Below are 16,518 nucleotides of genomic sequence, written 5' to 3'. Positions count from 1 at the left end.
TGGAGCTCCATTCTCTTTATTGAGTAGGTGGTGGATAACAGCCTAGTCACTTTTCCCACAGCATGGTCCATGCTCTAGTTGCATTATTCTCCAGCTTTTGTTATCAGCATTACCACTTGTAGTTGACATGATATTCTAGTACTTCTGTCATTTTAAAATGGATAAACATGAATGTTTATAATCACAGCACCAGGATTTTCACCTTTTCTGATAGCTATTCTAAAAAAAGTACTTTGTACCAAGTTTCTCTTCTATGTTAGGTCATTGCACATTGCTTCTTGTAAGGGAGGAACAGTCTTCATATTGCAGCTTTTCCCTATTGACATTTAACTTGCAAGAAGAGCTAGGTGACTTCTATGCGGCTTCCTACAGATTAGTCCAAGTAGCCCTGAACTACAAGTAGTAACTCAGGACTGGTACAAAAAAATTACATATACACACACTATATAGAAACTTTCCCTGGAATTATTTGCTGCAGTTTTATTTAAAACCCACACTGTTTTGCACTGAGAACACATTGGAAAAGCTTTATGAAAACTCAGCAGCAGCTCCTTGAAACACTTTCTGCAAAATACTTAGATCACCATAGAGTATTATATGTGGTGATCTAAGGTCAACTCAGCACAACCACAGGAGGTACTGTGGCACTGTTTCAGGTTTTACCAATCTTACAAATAGAATGTTCTAATAAAGAAAAACAAAAATACAGTGTATAAAGGTTTATTCGGACATACTAATGAAGCTCATACCTCATTAACAAAAGTTATTTCATAAAACCACTGAATGATGTATCCCATCTCATTGGAGGCAGAAATGGCATTAGGATTATTAACCTCTAATTTGTTAATTTCAAAATAAATAAATCAGTTGAAAGACTCCACCACACTGAAAGAAATGGTCACTTTGCAAAAATAAAAAATTTAAGTTTCCTTAATTCGAGGCTCAGTATATGAAAGGTCTTGCTGGAGTAGCCATACCACAAAGATTGTGATGTTGCAAAAGTAAAAAGGGATGCAAAAACAACCATTGTTTCTATGCTACTTTATAGCCTAGAGGCTACGATGTAACAACTGCATTAGAGTCTCATCTATTCTTGCGTGAGGAACCTAGACTCAAAGTATATATTCCAAGATCTGCAGGGGGCCTTCTATACATGCATCTATTATTGAGGAAGATTCATTGTACAGGTTTCAATTTGTTCTGCATTTTATCTAGAGCAACAGAACACCATATTCTGCATGCCTCTATATATAAACATGAAACATTATGATTGATAATATACCATAGAAGGAAAAAAAGGCATAAATATCCAAAAAAAAAAAAAATGTCAAACTGAATAGTATCCCGAGAAGTGTACATTTACCATGGAGTCAGAAAGGTGCCACTAAATAAAAGCACCCATCCACATAAAAATATGAATGAGCACATTTCTAGTCTTAAAAATGCATCTCATTGTCCATGTACAGACTTGGACTCTTCATTAGTTCCAGCAAAGGACTGTAGCTCAGTTTTGTGCAAGAAGAAAGTATTTCCTGAATGTAAGAGTTAGCAGGAAGACCTCCATTGTAGGTAAATTAGTCAAGTTACAAGCAGATTGAGATATAGAAAAGGTATGAGATACAGGATATAGGTCATTTGAGCTAGCAGCCTATTCACACAGATGACAGTTCATTGCAGCTGCATTATACAACATTTACAACTTCACTATACCTATTACAGTGTACCAAAAGGAAAATAGACCTTCACATCCTTACCGAGTAATTACAAATCCTATATACATCATGGGTATCAATTTACATATTTGACAATAAAAAAAATGCAGTTTGTACTAAAGCCGTTACTGTAGGAAAACAAATATATTTACATTTTATACAAAAACTTGACCTTCAAAAAAAAAAAAAAAATACAATAAAAAAGTGGGGAGGGTCTTTAAGGACAGGAGCTTGTATTTCAAGAGTTCAGTAAATTGTCCATTTGTAGAATCTCTGTGCATTAACACAAGTCAAATTATTGAAAAATACAAGTAGGGAGGAGAAAAAAAAAATTAAAAAAAAAAAAAATCAGCAGACACATTAAGACATTTAATGTCCATCTTCTCTTCACTTCAATTTGTTCCAAGCCATCAGTGCACACACACCATAGCCCCTTTTTAAAGTTTTGTATACACAAGTAGAGAGTTTAATATCCATGTTAAAAAAGCCACTTTTCTTCATTTAGAAGAGCCTTGCCAAGTCTACACAAACAAGTGGATTTTGGCCCAGAAAGTCTTTCAAAGAACTTCAGTCACTTTCAGTAGATTACTTCATAGACTGTGGCCTTCTTGTCCCCAGATCCAGTGACAATGTATTTGTCATCCACAGAGATATCACAGCTAAGAACAGATGAGGATTCTTTGGACTGTGTGGAGAGAATTGAGAAGGGATTAATTCACACTTTATAAAGAATATTAACCACATCCCAACATCTGCCTAACATTGGCAGTAGTTGTAGGAGGGGGAATACACCACAAAACACAAACTACCTAGGATTCTGTGAAACGATGTAAGGCATGGTGACCGTGTAAGGTCTTATTCACCCGGCCACTGTGTGGTGGGCACACAGTAACTTGCCGTACTGTGAACTAGTCAGCTTTCAATGGACAGGAGAGGGATGAGCTCACCCCCCCCGGGCCATGTGCAATACTCAGGATCTGGGCTGGGTGAGCAAATGGTCATATGAATAAGTCCTAAGGACCATAGAGCAAAACAAAGTTTGGTTTTAATGATCAGTTTTGCTTTACTATGTTCAGAGCAGCAAGTCTGAAAGTAGCATGTCAGGCCAGCTTTGTTAATCCAGATTGCTCTGGCCCAATTGGTCACGCCAAAGATGGCCCTATGCAATAGGCCTCACTTATTTTTAAAATTAGCACAACAAGTGTATCGAAGCTCTGTTAACTTTATCCATTCAGGAACCAACAAAAACCACATTAAAAGTTATAACATAGTGTATTGACATACCTGGAAAATACTGGCTCCATAAGGAGTGCGCCATGCATTGAGGAGGTTATCTTTCCCTGTACTCACAAACCATTTACCTGAAGTAAAGTAAAAACAAATTACCACATTGGGCCAAATAAAAAAAATGTATATTTGCAGGAATTTGTGAACAAAACTGTAAATAAACATGTTAATTCAAGCTGCACCACCCAATCATGATGTGTAAAATGATTTCCCAATGTGTAAAAACATGTTGGAGGGAAAACCTAACAGCAATTGGTGGATTTCAACATGCCCATTTCTTAGATCTTTCGGGGATGCAATATAATACTAGAATTGCACCTTACCCAAGTGTAGACGGGGGAAGAGGGTGGGGGGTGATGGTACTGTAAATTGGACATCCAGTGGTGTATTTTTACAGTAATCGAAAGCATGCCCGTGGTGATCATGAAACAGTATAACCATACACGTCCATGGGTGGTATCTGAGCAACAATGTAACTTTAGAAATGTATCACAGGTGACGTGCCTGTGCACAGCATAAAATTTGTGCTTTGTACCACTTTTAACAATCTTTTAAAAGTAACACTCCAACAAGCTTAGCATGTGACTTAGCATGTGAAAGTGAAGAGAGGGTGTGTTTACCAAGGCATTCTACATCAATTCATTGGAGGCAGATAGTTTCTTGGAAAGTCCAACTAATAAATGGTATACAACAAGACTATTATACTATGCTAATAACTGACTTCTAACCCAGCATCAGAAAGTGACAAATCTGGTGCAATATGAGGGTGATGCCACAAGTCCCGTTTTAAGACCGTTTTAAAGCATGTGTTTTCAGACCATTTTTTAAAACGTATCCGTTTTTTACTATTTACCATGTGGCTGCTTTGAACCTGTTTATCTTAATAGAGAAACAAGTGCAAAGCAGCCAAACGCATGGTAAAATGGAGGAGTTTAAAAAAATGCATGCGTTTTTAAAGGGACTGAAAACGCATGCTTTAAAAGAGTCCAAAAATGGGATGTGTAGCATCACCCTAAGACTAAGAATGTCTTGAGACAGTGTACAAAGAGGATTGACTCAAAGCGTTCTATAACTACACTTAACTGGAACCCCATACAATTTCAGAGACATTTTGTCCTCCGTGTTGGCTCCAATGTAGTCATCAACTGTACCAAACTTACTAGTATGAGATAAATACAGGAATCATCTTAAAATTTGCTTACCACAATAGGCAAACTTGAGGGACAACACACAGCTCTCATGAAGGTGCAGCTGATATTTGTCAGGCTTATTTACATGCAGAACTTCCACATTACTGCTCTCCATTCCTACTGCAAGCCATTCACCAGTTGGACAGTATCCAAGAGAGAAGATCTAAAAATACAAAGCATCAAAAATCACATCATAGTAAATCAATTACTCTAAGAAAATTCAAGCGCTATAAATCTAAGATCTCCATCGAAAAATGTCAGACGTTTAAAAATCAGTGCTAGCTGCCTAAAGCGTGGTCAGCAAAATCTATGGATATACACGTCATGCTGACTAAAAATTTAAGTGTGAAAAAAATAATTAGAATAGAAATCCAAACAAAACAATTAGTTACCTGTGAAGTGAAGTCATGTTGCTGGAGCTGTCGGCCTTCACGTAGATCCCACGATCGTACAGTGTTGTCCAACCCTCCAGTCCAGAGCTTGGTACCATCATTAGAAATGTCAATACAGCTGGCTCCATCTGTGTGGCCCTGGAATTGCCTGATAAGACAAACACAACTGAATAATGATTTCCTGCCAGTAGCCAAGGTAAACATTACTACGTTGTTAGTTTTCGACTTTCCCTACATGTGTCATCTCTTGTAAATCCAGTGAAATGGAACCCCACTCCTCATCCTAGCAAATCTAAACTACAAGCATTATTCCAAGTTCAAGAGGCTACTAGTCTTAATACGCAATTTTACAGAAACGCTTATTTCTCCAAATACTCTCAATTACTTTATGAAAGAGTGTAGTATAAGATCCCTAAACTTGTCAGCACCTTACCACATGGGTGAAAATACCCATGGGCAGAATACAGCATGACCTGTAATTTTGCTTAAAAAGTTATTTCTGTCAAAAAGTATTCAGTAGAATAAAAAAAGAGGAAGAATTACAATACACATTATAAAAGTCTGTTAGTATTTTACAGCTCACACTATTCTTACTATGAGACACTCAGGACATTGGGTAAAGGTGTGTGTGAGTGTGGGGGGGGGGCTGAGTTGCTGCCAAGAGGACACTGACTGCGCTTGCTTAAAATTACATCTGAAGGTTGGGCGGAGAATTATCAGAGTCCCAAATCTGTCATGTGCCTGCCAAACAGCCTGTAAAGCCTCATGGATTTATTCCAGACAGAATAGTTTGCTGGCCTTCTATACAAGCAGGTTTGCCAACCTAATAGGATTCAGAAAGATGTGAGCTACATACAACCTAGCTCTAAGAGCAATTAAATAAAAATCCCTGCTAAGCCTTGTTTAACCCTTTTGGCATTGACTGCTGGTATTAAGATATTCAAACCGCCGGGGTCATGGAACATGAAATACAAAAGGTCACTTCCCAGGAACTTTAGGTCAGTATTTCCCTTTAAATAAAAGGACATTACCCTCCTGGAAAGGCATCGTAATATATCGGTCATTATTTAAAGAGAAATCGGGCTTCCCATCTACTAGTTCTCTGGAAAAAGAAGCTACTACTTTGGCTTAAAGTATAAAAAAAACAAAAACAAAATAACACAGCACCTTATCTAGCAACACAACACTATATTCTCAGAATTGAGACAGAGTATTGTAACTACAGTGAAACCACTTATCTCAACTAGAGCAAGCAAAACTGACCATGATGCACAGCACATGCAGCTAAGCTTAATGAGTATCCATTCTTCTAGAAAGCCAAATCTCTTCTGGTTTCAAATTTTGTAACTTAAAGAATTGTATTCCCCAAAAACAAACTGGTGTATTACTCTGCATTGCAGCATTACATCTTAAAGAGAACGATAAACCAACTAGGGGTTTTAGGCATGTTCTTCAGACGAAAGTGAAATGGGGCCCATGTGCTGTCCCAAATTACCCCATTTCTTTCCATGGGCTCATGCACAAGGCTTCCAACAGCCCGAGCTGCAAGAGACAGTAGGTCCTATATTTATACACATTTGTGGCCCAGGCAGTCTTTGGATAGTATGAGGCCATATACACAGGAACGTCTGTCATTGATCGGCGAGGTCCACTCACAAAACAGTCAGTGAAATGTCATAAAAGCAACAGTAACATCTAGTGGTCAATTAACTAACACATTGCAAGGTTGAAGTAGGCCGGATTACTGAAACAGACAAGATGGGTCCTTTAAAAATGGTTACTATGATTTACTGCATTTACCATGTCGCTTCATGATGTAAATATTGTTATGAAAAATATCCCAACATAAGCTCTAAGAATTGAATGTGACCAAAGAATTAAGGTATCAACCGCTTAAAGAACAATTCATGGAAACATCCAAACAACTTGCAAACAGGATTGTATTTAATTCAAACACTTCCTTTTCAAAAATATGTATAAATCAAAAACACACACTGGCCAACATAAGGACTAGACTGTAGGCCACAAGTATTTTTTTTGCAGGTTGATACAACTCACCTTACAAGGGTCTGATTGTGCAAGTCCCACACAGCAATGTTGCCATCACTACAGCAGGAGAAGCAGACTTTGGAATCGGGGCTGATGGCCAGGGCATAGCAGGCAGGAGCAGATGATGTCAACTCTGCCTTTATACGTGGGGTGGGTGCTGCCAGGTCCCATATGGATAACGTGCTGGCTTCCCCTCCAACAATAAGAGTGCACCCATCAGGTAGCAATTTACATGACCTGATATAGTTATCTCTGTTCTATAGAAGAGAAAAAAAATAAATAAAGTTAGGATTTTTAAATTTCAAAAACATAATATACATGACTTCAGTCTGAATAAACCACTTGCCCTGGAGTGGAAGTATAAAGCTTGTAGAAAACTTTAGGGCTGTTATTTCTGTGCTTATTTACTATTCTAATGTTATAAATAGTACATTCTTATTTGCACAGCTACATTCTGTCAAACTAATGACAAAGGCAGTCTGTACATGTATGACTGGCGAAGTCTAGGTAAACACTCATCGTAGCAACGCCAAGTCCCAAGATTATTTTTCATAACCGTCATCTAACAATTTCCAACCACCTACTTGGCAAACAAGCAGAGTCAACACACACAGTGAAGATCCCTGACACTCTGGCTACAATGCACAAGAATCAATTCTTTTGACTATCGCTCCATGATGTAGTACTTAGGAGGAGCTGAACAAGAGACAAAGTGATGGTAAGCAGCTTGTATACAATTCTCATGCCAGTGTGAATAGCTAAGCATACTATACTTTGCCTCAGGATCACACCTGGAGAACTACACACAGATGTTTGAGTAGAAGTGCTGGCAAAAGCAATATTAAGCATGGACTGGAAGAAACTGGAAGAAAATAAAACTATCCTGTGCCAAAATACCTTTACTTATGTAGCCAACCAATAAAGCTTATTCTGGCAGAGTTTAATGCTGTAGAATAGCACATGCTCAAGAGCAGAAAGCCATTTCCTTCTACATTCTCCAAGGAGGAGTTTTCTAGAAGACAAGTTCCTGCTCACTTACCAAGCAGTCCAGCTGAGAGACAGGGCTTTTGTTTCCAGGTTGGCTTATGTCCCAGACTTTTACACATCCTTTTCCACCAGTGTACACGTGTCTTGTGGGGTTGCTGATGGTGACGGCACAAACCACTTCCCCGTGATTTAGTGTGTTTATCTGCCGTGCATGCCGAGGGATCCCGGGGCCGATCAGGGCATCAGGAGGGAACGGAACTGGCTGCATCTGACCGTCTGCAGTAACGTGAAATGAATAAGCTCTGGGGAAACATAAGATTAAAGAATGAGGCAAGGAAGACCCAAATTGTAGCACAAGTCGACATCTGTTATAATGGCATGGTGCCCTTGATGAACTGGAACACACATGCAGGAAAACAATTCACATTGATTATATATGGTTTCAGAAAACAATTCATAGTTGGAAACATTACTTCGGACATACATCTTCTAGGACAACTGTGCTTCCACTTATTCTCACAACTGACACCAAAAGCCCTTTCCTTATAACTGGGCACCAACACCATTTACCTCTTCTAGAGTGGACAACACTAAAGCAGCAGTTCCATCTAGTGTGATATTCAACATTCAAACCTCCATTCTACACATTAATTCTAACACTACATGACTAGTAACCTTTAACTGCAAAGTATTAATGTAGTTAATCTGTTTCATAAAGAACTGCACAGAGATTATTTTGGTCAGTCATGTGGCTTTCTTTTATTATAATTGTTAAGGTTGATTACAACAGCAAATTTTCTGTGCATTATGCTACTTTTTGGAAGTCTCACCAGCTACAATTTTGACTAGCAACAAATTTGGTTTCGCTTCCATCATTGCCCTACAGTTCCCACAACGCATCACTAAGCAGAGGCGCTACTCAACTTGCAAAAATAAAAAGATTTTAGATAGATAAGATTAATCTATAACATACCGCCTGCTGACAGAACAAGTATACTGTAATCGGTTATACTACTGCTCCAACATCTTGCCTGTATTAAGGCAAAAGACATAGCCACACTGGGAACCTCGAATAGGCAACATCAAGAAGATGAATAAATGTATACATACGGCTTTCCTCCTGGGATTCCAGCAAGGTTTGGAGGCATTCCTGGTACTCTCATATGAGGAGGAGTTTCAAAGCCAACCTGTACAAATTTAAAGAGAAAATGGTTGATACTTTCAGAAGAAGTCGAAATTCATTAATGTTCTAGTAATGGTATGCTTTAAAATGCAGTTTAAGTGAAGAGAATACACAAATCACTTTGCATGCAGAGGTATTCTTCATGTTGTAGGCATCCTGTGGTTTGGCAAGCATAATATATAAAATAGTTTTTAGACCAGACTACAGATTTTGGTCATGGCTACACAAAGAAAAGGAGAATGCTACATACTGCAAGGAATTTGCTTGAACCTTTTAAAAAAAAAATATGTTTAAAAGGAGAAACCCTAAAAAAAAAAAAAAAAAAAAAAGTGTGGTCTATTCATAGGGTATATTGGGACCATGACGACTGAAGCGGCTGTGTTTGATGTAGAGAATGAAGAGGCTGCAGTGCTTGCACATATGGGAAAACTGTTCTCATAGGAGCCATACAAAAGATCACAGGTTTCACCCATTCAAAGGGATTGCAGTCAATTTCTAAACACTAAACAGTGAAACATTTTACTTACCATTGGTGATCTGCCATAGGCCACAACAGCAGCTGCTGCAGCAGCGGCGCTCATCTGGGGAGACATGTTGTGTAAACTGGCATATGCAGCTCCCGGACTGGTAAGTTCACCATTCATTCCAGCATGAGGTACCATACCAAATGGAGTAGCATAGGGGCCTGGAACTGCTAATGGTGTCCTCAAGCCAGCAGCAGCTGGAAAGGAAGAAAAACAGTTTCACATACACATGCTTTCTCTTCTGGATATGTGCTGCTGTGATTGCAAGTCTTCTCTTTATCCAGTGTTATTGTCACCCTCCTTTCAGACTTGAGGATCGACTTTCACTAGAGTGGAATTTTGCCCCGCTTTTACGTAAAAAAAAAAAACCTCCCTGATCTTTGTTTGCAATATATTTGCCTGTGCCAAAACTGTAAGATAAAGGCTGAGAGATCTGGAATTAATCTTATTCTAGGCCAGACTCCTGAATTTTAATAGTCGCTTCACAAAGGAAAATAGATTTCTTCAAGGATTTACATGAAAGGACTTGCCTGTGAAAGTAAACATTGCTGCGTTCATTTGCTGTATGCATATAGCAAATATTAACCAACTGGAACTGGGAATTATGGGTTTGAGAACGGCATTACACTGAAAATAAGTAGATGGATATCTACAGCCTGCCTTTCTGAAAATTGGAGTATTTGGAATTAAAATAAAGCCGAATGTAAACAGTCGGACTGAAAGTGGTGCAGCTGCTGAAAATTGAGTGCAAACATCTGTTAGCCATCAGCCCCTTTGATGGGTGGAAACGTGAGAAAAACATATTTAAGATTCATAGGGTATTATGTACCTAACATATGCAATGTAAACAAAAGAAAAAGGAAATTCTTACCCGCTTGGTTAACCAAAGGGTCCATGGAAGGAGGCTTGCCAAGTCCAGGTCGAAGACCTGACGTAGCACTTGTGCCGGGAGTCGGAACATCACTCCGAGGAGTTGGCGTGCTGGATTTCAGAACAGGCGTGCTGGCTTTTTCATGCTAGTATCATTAAACAAATTAAATGAGTATTATTTTTAATCCAGGCCATATTACACAATTTATCACAACAGCAGCTGGGATACTGGGCATCTACTAGCAGATCCTTCAGCCAATTTTCATAAATCCACACAATGTTGACAGCATTAACTTGTGAGAAAGAAATGTTGACCTTTATTTCTACTGCCAAAACGAAAACTCAGATCTGTAGAAAGTGTTACACACTTTTTTGAGCTCCAGCCGCATAGAGGAGATTGTTTAAAACTAATTTCTAAGCCTGCATATAATTTCCTCAATGTGGTCTTTTCACGGAGCTTCACAAATTAAGGACTATCTGGCACAAGAATCACTCTACATCCAAAACACTTACAATTGGCCGACTAAGCTTGTGGAAAACGAAGGCCTCAAGAATTTGCCATCACTTAATGCAGTAACCACAGCCAAACGCCATGTTCTGTGTGGTTTACTTTTCCACTGCATTGCACTTAGCCCACAAGCAAAATGTTACACACAAAATACATAAATAAGATCTTAAGTGTATTTGACAGATATCATTTTGCACCCAACATTAAAACACCAAACACATTTTATAGAATTTTCAATGGTGCTAACAAATGCTATGTTATGCTTTATCTGCAAGACTTTGGAAGGAAGGTACTGTATATAATTGAGTATAAGCTGACCCAAACATATGCAGTCTTAATTTTACCACCAAAAAAAACTAGGAAAACCCATTGGCCTGAGTATAAGCCTAGGTTGGGAAATGCCTTAGTCACCGCCTGCCCCCAAGTAAATAGCCAACACCCAGTAGGTCCAACAAATATATAAGAACAAAAATACTCACCTTTCTGACACCTCTTTTGTTCAGCAGCCGACACACACTAATGTCAGCGGTGGCTAACGTCAGAGTATGTGGGCTGCAACCTCGCACGGACCTGTGCGGAAGAAGAGATGACCTGCAGGGAGCGTCAGAAAGGAAAGTAGGGACTTTGACTCAAGCAGAGTTTGAAACTTGGCTTATACTTGAGTATATACAGTAGTAACACTGGACATCTAGGTAGAAGTCCAGCTATTCACCTTCTACAATAGAGGAAAACACTACCACAGCTTTGGCATAGTGGAGCCCTAGTGTTAAGAATCAACCTACCATACTCATTTCTTTAGATTTTAATGATGTTGAGCTCCCCGATGACGCAGTAGACGCTGGACTGCTTGATGCATCTTTCTTCATTAGTCTGCTTTTATCAATTCCATTTTCCCGTGGTGAATGAGCTGGACTTGCTCTTGGAGAAGAAGGGTCCTGTCAACGTGCAAATAAATAAATAAATAATTTAACATGCTGTGGTACACGAGTAACATGCTACACATACAAAATGAGTCACAAGTTTAGGGGTCCCTTGTTGTCAAAGAATAAAGAGACTTACCTCATTGGAAACATCTACAACCAAATTATCATCACTCTTGTCCCCATCACTATCCTGTAAGAAAAAAATAATTTCTATTTGCGTTAGCTTTTCTTGCCAACATCGGAGAAGAAAAATGCAAACAACCCGATTTTTAGGCATAAAAAAAAAATAAATAAAAAAAATATTCAGTCCATAGCAGGTTAGAGCAACATTGATTTATTGACATTGCCAGTCAAAATTCTGCAGTTAAAATCTGACCCTTAAAGGAATATTCCAGGAATAAGCAGAATTCATATTTAAATGGCTCATTAAAACGTGCAGCGATGGCAGTTGCACATCATTACTATGGTAAGAGCAGGACAGTTTTAGATCATTACTGGGAGGAGAGCATAAGAGGGAGGAGCTGTTACTGAACTGCGGGATCATGGGACTTTTAGATGGCAGCCACTTCGGAGTTGGCAATGCCTTCTTTAGAAATTATGTGAATCAAAAGCAAACTATAAGCTCCATTTTGTGAGGATATTGAGATTTGTTTATTCATAGCATTATGGGTTTTTGTATCAAATTCATATTCCCAAAATAACTCTTGTGGGCAGTTTCTTTTCCCGGAAGCTTTAAAGGGGTGTCTGTATGCAGTAAACTTCCTTCTAAACAAAGCATGTATGGGAATTCTTTAGGAATAGCTTCTAGGTGACACTTGGGTAACACAACCACGTTTTTGGCCACGTGCCACCGCACCATGTATTTCAATGGGCTTATGCACAGAAACACATGTATGAGACGACTGCAAAGTTGATGACAGGCTGCAAACAGACCACAGGTTGGCTGGTATGTGCCAACTATTACACGTTTGGGTGCGGGTAGCCTTACTGAAAGCATATGGACAATGAGCATAGACAGCAAAACAAACACAGTAAAACTAATTTTAATAGTTATTAATTGCCTTTATCCTTTTTTGTTATACAGTATTTTAAACTGACTAAAAATGCAGAATATCAAGGACATTTCAGAAATGTGACCTGCTATGTCCCTCTAGGCACTGGAGTCTGATACTACTGGAAATGCTTGCCTTTCAAACCGGAAAACCAAGACTGTTAACTGTGTCTGGCTTTGTGAAAGACAAACAGGAAATAACTTTGCTTTGTGAGACAGGGTTATCAGGGGGCTAGAGTACATCTCCTAAGTCTACTGCCAAGTATTTCCATTTCCTATAGCTGCCTGTATTGCATAGTCAAGACTCAGACTGAAGAATTGTGGAAGTCATTAGTAACTCTCTAGAAAAGGGTATTTTCAGTCTGGGTCAGATTCTTTTGTTATATTAAAAATAGTCAAATGATTCAACTTTTCAAAATACAATTTATACATCATTAAAAGGAAAAAAAAAAAAAGTTGACATCAACCATATTTCATGGACACAAGATCATTACCAAGCAATTTTTTTTCAGTTAATTTCTATACAAAATTGCTACTACATAAACACATCCAAGACTGACTTTTCTCTTCCTGCTGAAGCAATACCAAAAATGCAAGCCTATGTGTGCATCAAGCCAAGTCCCAACAAAACTCGAGGGGATTCATCATTCCCTGCACAAAATTCTGACCAGCACAAAAAGTAGTAAAACCCAATTCTGTGATAATTTGGGCAAAACTTGTGACATGGAGTGTTTACACAAGAGTGGGTGAATATTCCCTAGACTACGAAATAAAATTTATCGGATATCAGCCAACGTTATGCACGGGTGTGCTGCGCAATAAATCCACATTGCAATACAGTTGCAATGCAGGGTATGGGATTTATGATAATGCCATAAACACATTGACAGGTCACTTATTTCTGTAGTTCATGGTGGAGAAGTAAACCTTCACGTGAGCTCCACCTTCCAGCCACAGCAAAAGTGCAGCTTATTTATGACGCATGCTGAACGGCCGTGGGATTCCCGCTTGGGTAAAACGCTTAAATGCTACATTTTTTTTTTTTGTTTAAAGAGTGGAGCAACATTTGTTAAATTATATTGAATGCAGTTTGTAGAATGTAATCGTTGAATTTTGATTTTCAATCTTTGAGAAAGTTTTTTCACTTTTTTCAAACCAAAAATGATTCTTTATTATGCAGCGCAACCATGCAGAATATCTGCACACAAAATGGGCTGTGCACAACCAACCGTTAGCTAAGAAGTTTGATCCAAAAATTTGCCAATCCTAGTGTTGCAACAACTTGAATTCCTCTCATGATAAATCTCCTCCATAAATGCAAGACTTTCAGTCAGGCACCATAATGCATCAGAAAAGGGTTATTAACTTACATAGTGGCTTGAATCCTTATCATCCACTTTCCTCTTTTTCAGGTCATTTGAATAATCTGGTCCATTTCTTCTTTTATCTGTTCCACGTAGACTATCGGAAACCAACAAAGAATTACTCTGCAAAAGAACAAAAATAAAATGTACTTGAAAAGTAACTGGGAAGGAGAAGTGTAATCTCATTTATTAAAGTGTGATTGCAGCCGGACAACAAACCCATATTTTCATCCATTTTCAATGTTTTCATCATACATCATACAAGTTTAAAAAATAAAATGTTCAATTCTGAATCTTGAAAAACAAAAGTAGCTGTGTTTTTCCAGATGAGCGCGGGATTTATCTGCAGAAGCTGCACGCCTTGTTCACAGATTGAAATCCATTACTGGAATTACACGGCTGGCAATTTTAACCATCTTCCAGCTCACATAGCCTCCATCACTCACCTAAAACTGCCAAGAACCTGAACAAGAAGTCTGCACCGAATGTGGCAGGGTCATTCATTTAACAGCAGGGTATCCAGCCATTATACTAATGAGTCCACAGGTAGAGCAGTATTCCAGTATGGTTTAGGTGTGAGAAGGGTAGTGATATGTGATATGCATTTGCCAGCAACCAGCATTTCTCTGGAAATTAAATTTGCATCCCACAATACTGCCTCTCTCGTCAGACTGTCCACAGCCACTGAATGAAAAGGTGGTGGTGCATGAAAGGCCACTTTACGAAGACGTGGGAAGGAGTATAGAGTGAAAGGAAACCATCATAAATCTGCCGCTACAAAACCCATTCATTTCCAGTGTAATTGGGGATCCCAGATTCGACTTCATTCTGATTAGAAAATGGTTGCAGACATCCATTTAATAGTCTGGTACTGCACAAGGACAATCAATCATTTCATCTACTGTGAAGTTGGTGAACAGTTACATTCCCTGAGAAGCCATGAAGTACCTGTGCAATTTGTGGCCAGGTCATTAAGTAGTAACTAAAAAAGGTAAAACTAGTTTTCAGGCACCTAGTGATTGAAACATATCTGGGCAACGGGATGGGAGCAAGAAGACACTGGTGCAGCAAGAAGATCTAAAATATGGCAAATTAAATGTCCATTTCTTTAACCAACTGTTCTTGCTTCTTCACCAATATTTTACACAAATCTAAGATAATTGAGCAAGAACAATTGCAACCTCTGATGGGAACAGATGACAAAAAAAAAAAAAAAACACGCAACAAGGATATCAGAAAACAAAAGGTGTAATAAGGGATGAAAACCTATAAACATGTTGACAAAAGGTTTTATGGCGGGAGCAACAGGTACATGTTGGTGCAAAAGCATCTACTTCTTGATAAAGCCCTCAGCAGTTATTTTGCAAGTTTCCTGATATTTTATTAAACCCTAACTCTGGAAAGGGATCAATGAAAAATGTGTCCTTTTTTTGCCTTCTTAACAGAATTCCCGAAATAATATGTTAATGCTGCACATTAACATATTAAAATGTGCTACTTTTACTGTTCAGTTTTTAGACTGGTAGCACAGCGCCACATTCACTATAATAGGCAACAATATCATCCATTTAAATGCGACACTTGTCTTGTAAGAAAATAAAAAGGTGTCCCATTTTCTACTGCATTTCAGTTCCGTACACCCAATAGTAGCCTATGGGAATGTTTAAAATATGTGCTGCACATAGTTGTGCACCATATGCTGCCATGTATACGTCCAGGGATTTGGGGGTTGAGCAAACTAGTAATGTCATATGCCAAATAGAGCACTGAAATGCATGAACAAAATTTGTGTAAACTGGGCCTAAGGTAACCATAAAACTCTATAGCAATGTAGGACTAGGCCAGTAGAACCTAGCCAGTTGGGGTTTAATTGTGGCTGCGCCAGACTTCATTCACATTGTATTTTGAAACAAAGGCTGTTTTTAGGAGGAGATTTACCCAATAGCATTGTGAGAACATTGCTTAGCAAATGCAATGTAAAAGCTAGCCTCTTGATGTACTATACAGGCTCCAATTCCCCCCATTTTCGCCTGTGTGCATGACCACCCCGTGATGTGCAGACACTTGAGGACGGAGCATGTGAGCATGATGCTCATTACTTACTGTTCCTGGCTCTCTCTCTGCTCAGGAGGAAACCCAGAAATGTAGACATGTCCAATGTGGTAAGGAAGCAGAAGAAAAATGCAAACCAAAACAAAAAGAAAATAAGACAAATTAGAAGTCACAGAAGTTTGTAAAGGGCATTTTATTTTCAATTTAGAATAATCACATTTACATTTTATATGAACAAAACAAACAAGGATTAAAAGTGCAAATGTGCCTGCTACACCACAGACCACACGGTATTACTTCTGCTGCAGTCTAGATTGGAAGAGTTTGCATCACTGGTTAGACAAATTTGATACAGTGCACAAAAAAATAACTTGCAGCTTTTACATTTATTACACAAAAATTTGCAGGCCTGCCATTACATTCTGT

General features: G+C 38.6%; 1 protein-coding gene across 4 annotated transcripts in view; it reads right to left on the bottom strand.

Annotated features, from left to right (window-relative positions):
- Positions 1-703: 703 nt before the first annotated feature.
- The window catches only part of LOC140131386 (transducin-like enhancer protein 1), a 37,497-nt gene continuing 21,682 nt past the window's right edge, over positions 704-16,518 (bottom strand). For all 4 annotated transcript variants that reach the window (XM_072150891.1, XM_072150892.1, XM_072150890.1 and 1 more), the window contains exons 8-20: positions 16,144-16,160; positions 14,047-14,163; positions 11,762-11,815; positions 11,485-11,637; positions 10,196-10,340; positions 9,328-9,521; positions 8,728-8,804; positions 7,670-7,919; positions 6,640-6,887; positions 4,582-4,729; positions 4,202-4,352; positions 2,997-3,073; positions 704-2,397 (exon numbers count right to left, since the gene is read on the bottom strand). In XM_072150891.1, the coding sequence (XP_072006992.1) occupies positions 2,290-2,397; positions 2,997-3,073; positions 4,202-4,352; positions 4,582-4,729; positions 6,640-6,887; positions 7,670-7,919; positions 8,728-8,804; positions 9,328-9,521; positions 10,196-10,340; positions 11,485-11,637; positions 11,762-11,815; positions 14,047-14,163; positions 16,144-16,160 (1,739 nt within the window). In that variant the 3' untranslated portion in view covers positions 704-2,289. The remainder of the gene's footprint in view (positions 2,398-2,996; positions 3,074-4,201; positions 4,353-4,581; positions 4,730-6,639; positions 6,888-7,669; positions 7,920-8,727; positions 8,805-9,327; positions 9,522-10,195; positions 10,341-11,484; positions 11,638-11,761; positions 11,816-14,046; positions 14,164-16,143; positions 16,161-16,518) is intronic.

This window comes from Engystomops pustulosus, chromosome 1 (assembly GCF_040894005.1).
Source record: "Engystomops pustulosus chromosome 1, aEngPut4.maternal, whole genome shotgun sequence".
NCBI lineage: Eukaryota > Metazoa > Chordata > Amphibia > Anura > Leptodactylidae > Engystomops > Engystomops pustulosus.
This window is presented reverse-complemented; position numbering and strand designations above follow the sequence as displayed.